The sequence below is a fragment of the Gordionus sp. m RMFG-2023 genome, chromosome 1, assembly GCF_954871325.1.
Source record: "Gordionus sp. m RMFG-2023 chromosome 1, tfGorSpeb1-WG-v2, whole genome shotgun sequence".
Lineage (NCBI taxonomy): Eukaryota > Metazoa > Nematomorpha > Gordioida > Chordodea > Parachordodidae > Gordionus > Gordionus sp. m RMFG-2023.
The window spans coordinates 36,431,322-36,444,080 of NC_088775.1; the positions used below are offsets into that span (position 1 = coordinate 36,431,322).

The following is a 12,759-nucleotide window of genomic DNA, read 5'->3' on the forward strand; positions in this document are numbered from 1 at the left end:
CAATTGATTATATGAAGCTCAACACATTTTCCCTTATTTTTTCCTGGCTAATAGCATTCCCCTTATTCGTGGTAAATCGATTTCGAAAGTGATTTAAATGTCTTGTCTTACGTCACGATTCAGTTTCAGCTTTTATAGAATTGGAAGAGATGATTCTTGTAGCATTATATGAAATAATCAAATGGTAAGAAAATTGTATTTTCAGAAGCGTTATCATTATTAAGTTCATGTTAATAATATCATTTAAATTAATAATTAAATTTATTTATATAATATTGAATCGTTAATTAAATTATAATTCGCTTATAACTTATTCAATCATTTATTATTCTATTAAACTATATGGCATTAAACGTTTTTATAAATTTGTTATATTTTATTTTGTTGAATTTTATATTATTTCATTCTAATTTAAACTTCATATTATACTTCATTTTGTTTAACTATTTTATTTTATTTATTCAAAATTTTTATGTATATAAACTTATCAAAATTTTATAAGATCAATTTTTTATATTGATTTTAAATAACAAAATGGAATTATAATTTTTAACTTTTAAATTGAAATAAATAATATATAATATACTATCAAATTAAATTAAAGTTAGGTTGTGAACTTAGAACATAACCCTGCCTCACCATATCATCATAGTGGCAGCGGAACATGCATTATGTAGCTAGTGATTTCGTTTTTCCCGCTCCTAAGTGTCCTGAATGCAATTCTTGTAGCATCCATTTTCTCATGTTCGAAGGAATGAAAACTCTGTTTTCTTTATAAAGACAATCTTTCAATATACATGATTTTTTCCCCATGTTTTTAAACGTTTTATGTTCCCCTGTCCTACTGTCTTTCACAAATTCCATTATCTCTTATTTTCTCTTTGTCATTTACAGTTTATTTTAATATATTTTCAAAATTTCTCTGTATGCTCCATAAATTGTTATCTTCAGTTTCAATTCCCATTAAGTGTCTAGTTTCCTTATCATCTGCTTATAGTAATCGAGTTAAACAGTCCATCCATAACTACTCTCCTTTTCTGTAGTCTCATAGACATACGCGTATTTTCTAGTCCCTTCATAAATATAAATACCAGAGGTTTATGATTTGTTATTATCGTAAATTTTGTACCAATAAAATATTCCTGAAATTTCTTTACAGCAAAAATTATAGCTAAAGCTCCACGCTCCATGTTCATGCAGTTTATTCCTGATTTCAAAAACGCTCTAAAGACAAAGGCTGTTGGCTTTTCTTTTCAATCTCCCTATATGAAATAAAACTGCTCCAAATCATCGTTTCGACACGTCTGCAGCTTTTTCAATAGATAAATTTGGGTTTTAGTAGTTTAATGTGGATGGTTATTAGTGTTTTAATTTGTTAAAACTTTTTTTTGGTCCATTTTTCTTTGTTGACTATTTTGTAAAGTAGATCTACTAAGCCCACAAAAGTTGTTTAAAAATTACCTAAAGTAGCTCGCCACAAATAAAAATAAGAAAAGTTCATCCGTTGTCAGATTCTATCATCCTAAATGTGCTTATTGTAATAGCTGCTGACCCATCGAAAAGAGGATTGGGAGCACTTTTATTTCATATAGAAGGAGATGAGGAAGATAAACCAATAGCCTTGGCCTCTAAAGCGTTATTGAAATCAGAAATAAATTACATGAATGTAGAGCACGGTTTTAAATAATTTTTCAAATAGTATTGATTCTAATGATGAGCATTGAACTTTTTCAGAGTTTATCTTTGTGAATTGTATTAGAATATTGTTTTCTTATATTATAGATACTATGTAGAATTCTACAAAAAAAACTTTTAGATTTGGTTCAAGTGATTGATTTATCTCAAAACATATACGACAAATTAATAACCAAAAAATATAACATTAAGTAAACTTTGACTAGCGCGTAGGTAATCTTTAAGATGCAATATATATGTAGAGCCGATTGAGTATTTATAAGATATCAATCTTCATTTATGGAGACATTTTATCCCAAATAAAAATATGCTTTTTAAATAAAAGGAATATTTTAATCATCTTTAAATTTTATTACCTAAAAACCCTTCCATGTCCACCGTTGTAACCATTCATAAAATTATTTTGGCTAAATTTTATTATCTTGAGATAAATTTAGCGTATTTAATTGTTGTATTACTACATTAGGGAAATTTTGCCTGAGCATGTGATTAATGAGATTAATAAGTAAAAAGAAATTTTTGCAAAATTTCCATTGTTTCGTATTCTTGCATATTTGCCTATTAAAAAGGTATGAATGAGAAAACCTTTTCTTGAATATAGGCCATATTGGTTAGCTCTTTTAAATATCCTTAGAAATATAGATAAATTAAAATGATAAAAAATTGATATATGAAGCCAAAAAATATTGATATGATTAAGTAATCCTGAGTAGTATATAACATATATAATAGGAAACCCTTGATCCATAAGAAAGTTGGGGTCAAGAATATTATGGATATGCCCATGCTATAACCATCACCTATATCTCAATATTCCTTTCTTACTTCAGTTCTTCTTTGCAATATAAGCACTATAAATTTCAATTAAATGGCACTGGCGCGTATTACCCGATTGACCAAACATATAGCACGATATTTGTCTATTATTGCAATATAACTCGATTTTTCTTTAACTTTTTCAATTCCTCTATAATTTTTCTCTCTATAATGTAAGAAGCAATTTTCCTATAATAGTGATGTGAACCCTTTTGCAAAAAATGGTTCGGAGATAAAAAAAAAAAAGAGGGATAGTTCTGGGTTTGGAGAGCGTAAAGAAATATTGGCGCACTTATATATTTTTATATTATTTATAACAAAAATGAAATTTTTCTTATAAAGCTAAAAACTAAGGAAAATGCGATGAAAATGAAAAATAATTCCAATAAAATTTGACATAGTTGTAAAATATTTTGAACACTCAGTAGAAATAATTATTAAAGAAGTTGAGGAGAGATGGAAAATAAGGTGCGTGGTAACCATTTAAAGTTTAAAATTTATTGTAAGAATAAAAGAATAATAAAATATTTTAACATTGGATCACATTAGTTTTGGAAAGGTGAAAATATGATTATTTATTTTAAATATATTATAAAACTTAATTTAAAATAAATATTAAAAAAATTTAAAAAAATATTTTAAAAAGGGGGGAGGGGAAGAGGAAAAGAAAAAAAGAGCAAGTTATTGGATTATTTCTTTCCTATAATATTGTTAAATAGGCTCAATCCTAACAGTCGAAAAATTGCGCTTGTTGAGGTAAGAGTAAGCTTTTTTCAAGATTGAGCTATAAGTTTAAACCTCCGAGACTAAGATGATAATTTTCGCTTAAAAATCTGGTTTAGCTTTAGACGTATCAAAACCTGCAAAAAATGAAGTAACTTATCACCTATACTTGTCGAAGGTTGACCTGACTATATTTTAAATAAAGCAGAAGAGGCGGAGGCTTATAAAAACTTCTATAAACTTATGAAAATTAAAATATTGGAAAATAAAACTGTTTGCTTCTCTATCTTCTATGTGGCTATAAAAATATGAAAAAGATTTTTGTATAACAATAATAAAGAGAAAAGGGATTCAAATTTAACACTTTTGAAAAAATATTAAAAATTTTTGGCGGGAGGCTCAGGCCCTCTTCAAAATTTGAAAAGGGGACTAAAAATAAAAAAAATAATGGAAGTGTTTTAGTTTCCCCGTAGCACCCCTCTCGTAATACACCAATGATAAAAACATTCTAAGGTTCAAACTTTTGAATTTTCGGCATCGCTAATATCAAGAGACAAAATATCAAGTATCTTGATAAAGGTAACCGAATCTTTATAGACAATTTACAAAGATTAACAGACCAGAAAATTAAATCTAAATCAAATAAAAAAATGTTCAATAGAAGAATAGATAGATTTTTTAAACCTCAAAACATTAATCCAACTTGTCCAAATGATTTAACAATTTATTCTGTTATTGAAAAATTGAACCAATTTCAATAGTTGAGAATTCTTTCTTAATTAATATTAAAACAATATTACCAAAAAATGTAACGAGCAGACAAAAATTGGTTGGTAGATAGGAAGAAGAAATAAATAATTTTAAAAAATTAGAACAAAAGATTTAACAATAGATTACCATTGTCATTATTATGTACATCTTTCATGTGTTTTATTATAAAAAAAAGTATAATAATGAAAAAAATTATATCTATTAGAGGTCTACAAAGACCAAGACCCAGGTCTGATAACATCTTGAAAAAATTTATTTGGGCTTGGCCGGACAAGAAAATTTATTGGGGTGGTTTATCAGTGAAGTCTGATATTTGATAGAAATGATCATGCATAAAATGTAGTGTTTTCAATTTAATCACTCTCCAATATTAAAAATTATATATATTTTGGGTTAGATCTTGTATTTAAAAATTGGAAACGAAAAGGGTCGGGTAAAAATTCCTGGCCGAGCCATGAAAAAGCTAAATTCTAACCTTAAATTTTGCCATTTAAAGACCTCTAATCTAGATACACACTTAAGAATGTATCAGTATCGAGCGAGGTAGCTTTTTAGGCCATGTATTGTATATGTATCAATATTAAGATAGTTTAAAAAAATATCGTTAAACAACTTAGTCAAGTGATTTTAAAAAAGTTTAACCTTTTTCAAGACTGAGAAAATCGATGGCCCTATAGCCCGCATTTTTTAGGTCGTAACGTTGGCCCGCGTCTATTAGTAGATCGTATACCGCAACACTGGACTTGTTATTTCATTATGATTTGATGGAATTGTTAAAAAATAATAGTTTGTAAATATTATTATATTGTATTTTGTTTTGTCAAGCTTTCTTGTTGTTCTCAGTTCTTATTCTTAGTGTTGTTAATTGGGTGGTTGTGTAGAGCCCAGACCCTGGGTTCAGACCCCACAAAAACCCATTATTTTAAAAATATAATAAAGAATTTTATTTAAAGAATATTATTATTTTATAAAAAGTAAATCTATATTATATATATCAATTTTGTGTAAATTTGTGAAATCATTATTTAGGCTCTGCATACATAGGAGAACACAAATCATGTCAAAATTTTGTTCTACCATTAGGGGAAATGTGCCATAAATGGCCATGTTTGTTAATAATACTAATTAAATTAGTGTATAATTAATTTTTATATACCTAAAAATTGAAGAAATATATAAGATTGGTCTTTTGCAAGTATTTCATATTTATAATATAATTCTTAAATAATATGTTATATAGCCAGTAAATACATTTCAGCGAAACTTTTCGCGAAACACTTTTTCGTGAAGCTTTTATCGCGAATGTCGTTTATTGCGAATGGATTTTATGGCGAAACTTTTATCGCGAATCCATAATAGCAAATACTATTCCGCGAATACAATATAGCGAAACAAATATCGCGAATTTTTTATAGCGAAACCTTTATAGCGAATACATTACCGCGAATACAATATCGCGAAACAACTATCGCGAAGATATTATAGCGATAATTGCTAATAATGACTAATTTATTTCGAAACATTTTTTTATAATTATATTAATTGAATAATATTTTTAAAAAAAATTGGATTGTGACGATTTTGCACTCGATTTTGAATTATCTCATATGATATTTATGCCTATTAGAACTCTTATGATGAAAGATAGGCCTGCCCCCTTATCCAAAAAAAAGTGTAAGATATGTATGTAAGAGTAAATAAATAAACACTTAACTCATTTTGCCCCCGTTTCACATGTATTTTAATTTTTTACGTTTTTTAATTTTTTTATATTGTTTAGTATAATAATTTTTTGGAAAAAAACAGATGGAAGGGGGAATGAAAATATAGTTTTTATTTTTTATTAAGGATAAATATTTATAAATAAAAAAAATGGATGTAAAATAAAGTTATTTATAGTAAAAATATTATAAATATATTATTATTTTTTGAATTCATCTGGGAAAATAATTTTTTATAGCTTAACATTTTATTTTTTAGTGATTTTTAAAAAATATCAAAAAGTAAATCTATTTTTAACTAAAAAATAAAGAATATTTTTATTTTATAAAATTGATTTAAAATTTTTATATTTAATATGTTTTCTGAGGATCATTTTCATTGGTCAGATAATGATGACCAATCTATGCCATCTTCTCCAATTAATGAATCCTCATTTTTGTCTCAATCATATATAGGAGTAGGACAAGAATTGGTAGATTCTTTTTCTGAAGAAGCCTCATCGAAGTATTCATTTTTTATCTTGATGGATAGGGTATGACTTGGTTTTGGAGGTGGATGGAAGGGGGGGGGAGGGGGTGAGAAATAATATTTTTTGATATGGAAATAAAAATATTTTTTTGTAATAATAATGATAATGATCACTCATACAGGGAGGGCATAGGTCTTGGGGGGGGGGGGGGGGGGGGGTGAGAGGAGGGGGTGAATAAATAATATAAAATATTTTTTTGTAATAATAATGATAATGATCACTCATACAGGGAGGGCATAGGTCTTGGGGGGGGGGGGGGGGGGGGGTGAAAAATAATATTTTTTGATATGGAAATAAAAATATTTTTTATAATAATGATAATGATCACTCATACAGGGCGGTATAGGTCTTGGGTGGGGGGGGGGGGTCAGGTATATTTTTATTAACACAAAATATCGATATGGGTGTTGTTTAATTGGCTGATTGTGTAAATCCCAAACCCGAGGTGGGTCTAATAAAATCACTGCGATCTACATTAGCAATATTAATATAAGAAATAAGCCAGCATTAACTCGAACCCCATAAATAATGTTGTTTCAAATATTTTAATTAAAAATTATTTATCAATAATATCGAACTTAAATAGGAAAATCCTGCAAGCAACTCAGCTTATGACTAAAAAATTTTTAATCGGGGCCACTTACTTAGGGCTTGGAAATAATTAAAATAAATTATTATGTAGGTTTGCTTATAGATTATTTCTATACCATCCTGATCTTAGTTCAGAATTGTTTATGAAAAACATAGGTTAATGATGCTTGGTACCTTAAGGTACCATCTATCAAATTTGAATTTTGTTCATTTTTCATTTGGATAGGCACTACCAAATATATTCAAATATATTTATAATATATATTTGAAAAATCGTGATTTCTTAAAAGCCTCTATGGCCTAGTAGGCAAGAGCTTGGTTTACTTGTCCCATGGTCCCGGGTTCGAATCCCGGAAATGATCATGTTTTTTTTCTTATTCTAACTTGGTGGTTCCATCCTTGGGGGGATAATATATAGGAGGCCGGACTCGACCACGTGATTCCGTATTAATATATTAAATAATAAGGGTCTTATTACATTTTAATAAATTTTGGTCGGTATTTAGCAAATTAGATTGGTATTTAAAATATTTCCATACATTCACTTGGTAGTAAGCATCATTAACCAAAAACATACGGGGTATCTATTATCCTTTCACGTTAAGTGTCATAGCGCTTTTTTATTTTTAGATTTTTGAATTTTTTTTATATATAGGTGTTAATTCTAAGTAAATAAATAAAAATAAATCGTTAAATATGTTAAATTAATTAGGGTTCATCTATATCACCTGGAACTGGAAGTACTTGTTGTCACTTAAATCTGTCATATAATTAAAAAAATAAGTCAATCATAATCATCTTCATATTGTCATTGGTGGTAGTCCTAGACAAACTAGTGACTTCTAATTTGCCCATCAGATCCGATATAAAATGGCATCTTTAACAAAAATAAAATGTTAAAAATTTTTAAAAAAAAGTTATATCTAAAATCATTTATTTTTATAAATAAAATCGAAATCCATATTTTTTTAATATTAATAATTAATTAATAAACATTCTGTAATATTGTTATTTTTTTGCGCATTGTGTTTATAAAAGTGTGCGATAATTTCTTAGAATCTGTTTATAGTGAATTTGGTGATATTAACTTGACAGTTAACATCGCCGTAAACGTAAACTGATTCCTGATAAATAAGTAAATTTTGGTATTTCTAATAAGAAATCTTCGATTTATTAATGTTAAATATTGTTTAAAATATTTTTTCAAATTTCATAATATATTTGTTTATTATTTATTATATATAGATTAATGTTACTCATTACTTATATAAAAGTTATTTAACAATAAAAATATTTTATATACCTTAGAATTGCAATAGAATTGAATATAAACTATAACTGATCATTATAATATATTTAAATAAATGACATAAAAATTAGATATGATATCGGTAATCGGTCGATATCTATTTAATATCGGATCGGATAGGCCTCCAAAAAGTGATATCGGTACACACCTACTTAAAACCCAAATTTATTAGTTATACCTTTAAAACCCGTGGTGATCCTGGATAGTTGGCATCCCTTTAAAAATTATGACATATATAATATTGGGAATATAACTTTAATATAATAAAGAAAAACTTTTTATTGGCCATTATTTCATCACAAATTATAAATTTACATTTCTGACGTTGAATTTTTATATTGGTCCACTTACAATATCAATATGTGTTAAAATAAAATTTTATTTTTTTTCCATCATGCATGGGTTACTCTTTTTGAATATTTACTTATATTTTTATTTTTACCATAAAAATTTTTGATCAAAAGAAAGTCCCCAAAAATGGTAAGAAAATGAGAATTAAAAAAAAGCTTTACTAATTTAGAATGAATACGATAAGAATAAGATTTAATTTAAGTAGAAAATGAAGTTTTTTTTTACTTTTCATATATCCGAGCCCCAGGTGTAATTCATAGGTGGGTCTGAACCCCGGGTCTATGCTCGGGGTTCGTGCTCAGAGCTGGTTTGGTCGATTATTTAGACCCAAACCCCGGGTCTGGGTTTTACACAACCAACCAATTAACAACACTAGCTAGTTCTGAGCACGGTTTAGACCGAAAAATATTTATTAAAAACTTCCTGTACTAATTTATGAATTATATTTTATATATTTAGCGAATTCGAAAAAACATCTCAAATCGGTGCATCCTAACATATTTAAAGAGATGTCACACTCACAGGGTTCCATTTATGACTCGATGCCGGGGATGAGAAAGCTTTTATCGCATGAAAATTTGATGATAAATAAACTCATCTTAATTTTCTTAATAAAAATTAATAGTTCCTTTAACATAATAGATAACCCAGCTTTTAAAAGGATATTCTATTATACAAATAAGAATATCAAACTATGGTGTCGTCAAACCCTTTCCAAAAACTTAGGAAAAATATATGATATGGCAAAATTACAACTTATAAATAAATTAAAAAACTTCAAACATAAATATGCCTTAACTACTGATATCTGGACTTCGCAAAATGGTTCATCTTTCTGCTCGCTAACACTTCACTACATAAACGATGACTGGAATATGATAAATATAGCCCTAGATTTATTATCATTCCCCCACCCACATACGGGGGATGACATATACAACACTCATGATATCTTCTTTCCACGATTTTGAATTTAGTGATAATATAATATCTATTACGCATGATAATGGCTCCAACGTGGTAAAAGCCGCAGAATTAATAAAAAACATTACTATTTAAAATATAATACTGTGATATACAGTCATCGTTGTATGGCCCATGTCATAAACCTAATCGTTAATGAGGGCCTCATATTTTTGGACGATAAATTGAAAAATATAATGGCTATCGTTTCCAAGTTACATGTGTCGCCTAAGTTATTGCAAACATATCAATCCTTTAATGGCGCTACAAAAATACCTCTTCCAGTGAAACAAGATGGAATAGCGTATATCTTATGATAGCAGCCATTAATAAAGTATAAAATAAAAATATTTTTGTATATTTATAATATTATTTCTTTTTATATCTATTTATAGAATATCAAGGCAATACAACATCTCAGTGAGCTTGGATTAATTGAAACCGATTTGGCTCCTGAGAATATAGAATTCTTCTCAAATTTAGAAGATTTCTAAAGCCTTTTTATCAAATAACGGTTGAAATAAGCTCGCAGCTTCCAACAATAGGGATGGCGATATTGTTTTTCAACGATATTCTGGAGAATTTAAAAAATCAAGAAATAGGTAATTCTGATGCTTCAATACGAAAAGCAGCAACATCTATGATAAAAAAATACGACGAATATAGCCAGCATATATTAACACCAAACAACTATGCTGCATCAATACTGGACCCTAGAATTAAAAATACATTAATCACTAATTTAAAGGAAGATGCAGCAATTAAAAATATGGCTATATTCAAAGGTATTTATTCAAAATATACGACGGAGCCATTTGATGAGTACTCATTCAATAATAATAACAATCCTTCCAACCTTAAAACTATTTCATTATTGCAGGGATTGAAAAGAAGGTATATTTGTAATATAATACATTTTGATAGAATTAATTTAAATGATATATTCTATGATTTTTATTTATTTTAAATTTATCTTTTTAGAAAAGTATCATCAAATGGCGATAGTGACAATCAAATAAACACCTATCTTCTTGAGCCGGTAGCGCCCGAGACAACTAGCGTGCTAGATTGGTGGAGAGGGAATGAAAATCGATTTCCTCATTTAGCTAAGATAGCGAGAGACTTTCTATGCCAACAAACAACTTCCGTGGCATCGGAAAGAACTTTTTCTCTTGCTGGAAATACTATTACTAAATTGAGGAACAGGATGGCTCCCTCCACCCTAAAACAATGCATATCGCTATCATCTAGGGATATAAATATAATGGGCCATGACGATATATGGCAATAATTTGTTAGGCATAGTAATAATTTATTTTTTAATAAATAATTATATTTTTCTAAATATATTTAATAATAATTATATTTTAAATATTTTTTAGGCTGGATTGTTGTATGTATGATCAATTCAAGTCTATATCCACAAGCAAGATGCATTCGATTCGTGTTTATGATATTGCAAAAAATGAAAAAATTATATAAATATAATATTGTATTTTATATTCTATTGTATATATTTTTATTTAAATTAAATTTTAAAAATAAATTTATTTCTACTAGTACTTCACCCCATTTAGTATATATATATAAATATATGTATACGTTTCTTTCACGTGGACAAAGCCGCGAAATCAAAATATAATATTTTTTTAAAACCAAGCTCAATAAGCTGTCATTAAAATTAATAAAAAAGAAAAACTATTATATCAATGGAGGGGTAATGGTATATTTCTAAGAACAATTTTTTTCTACGCTCGGCCTTTAAACTCTGTCAAAATATTAAATTTAGATAAAGCATGCTGATGATTGTTGATAATAAATATGGCAAAGTTTAAAAATAATGTGTTCAAGCAAGAGATAATTGACGATATTTATAACTAAGAAATGAAAAATAAATAAAATAAAACATTTGCAATTTATAAAAAAAATTAAATCAATTTATATAGTTTATTTTTATTTAATTAAAGTTAAATAACTTTTTAAATAAATGTGTTATTTATTATAATTAATTTTACAAACAAAAATTTTTATCTCAACAATGGGTTTTATTTATTAAATCGTCACGCACAAGTGCAAGTCAAAAGCAAGACAACACACACAAACTCTTATATACATATCTTACACTTTTTTTTGGATAAGGGGGCAGGTCTATCTTTCATCATAAGAGTTCTAATAGGCATAAATATCATATGAGATAATTCAAAATTGAGGGCAAAATCGTCACAATCCTATTTTTTTTAAAAATATTATTCAATTAATATAATTATAAAAAAATGTTTCGAAATAAATTAGTCATTATTAGCAATTATCGCTATAATATCTTCGCGATAGTTGTTTCGCGATATTGTATTCGCGGTAATGTATTCGCTTTAAAGGTTTAGCTATAAAAAATTCGCGATATTTGTTTCGCTATATTGTATTCGCGGAATAGTATTTGCTATTATGGATTCGCGATAAAAGTTTCGCCATAAAATCCATTCGCAATAAACGACATTCGCGATAAAAGCTTCGCGAAAAAGTGTTTCGCGATAAAAGCTTCGCGAAAAAGTGTTTCGCGATAAAAGTTTCGCTGAAATGTATTTACTGGCTATATAACATATTATTTAAGAATTATATTATAAATATGAAATACTTGCAAAAGACCAATCTTATATATTTCTTCAATTTTTAGGTATATAAAAATTAATTATACACTAATTTAATTAGTATTATTAACATATACACATTTTGACCAATTTTGAGAAAAATCGGTCCAATAGATAAAAAGTTAAAGGGTGGTGGCAAGTCTTCAAACATGGCCATTTATGGCACATTTCCCCTAATGGTAGAACAAAATTTTGACATGATTTGTGTTCTCCTATGTATGCAGAGCCTAAATAATGATTTCACAAATTTACACAAAATTGATATATATAATATAGATTTACTTTTTATAAAATAATAATATTCTTTAAATAAAATTCTTTATTATTTTTTTTAAAATAATGGGTTTTTGTGGGGTCTGAACCTCGGGTCTGGACCCCGGGTCGGCCTGAGCACAAAATTTGGTCGTAAATTTTATGACCAAGCAAATTAACAACACTACTTATTCTTATTATCAATATAATTTTATGTCATCATTATTATTTATTATATGTTATCATCATCGATTATTGAATAAATTGTTCATAAGAATAAGAATATGTGATGAAATCATTAAGATTATTATATTTATTTTTATATTAATTTTGCGTTTTAAATTTTCTAGATTTCGCGTTTTATGTTATATAATCTTTTAAGAAGGTTGGTT

At 27.5% G+C, this 12,759-nt stretch overlaps 1 protein-coding gene across 2 annotated transcripts in view; it reads right to left on the reverse strand.

Annotated features, from left to right (window-relative positions):
* The window catches only part of LOC135922744 (sarcosine dehydrogenase, mitochondrial-like), a 77,279-nt gene that overhangs the window by 30,688 nt on the left and 33,832 nt on the right, over positions 1-12,759 (reverse strand). For both annotated transcript variants that reach the window (XM_065457193.1, XM_065457192.1), the window contains one exon: positions 4,648-4,747. In XM_065457193.1, the coding sequence (XP_065313265.1) occupies positions 4,648-4,747 (100 nt within the window). The remainder of the gene's footprint in view (positions 1-4,647; positions 4,748-12,759) is intronic.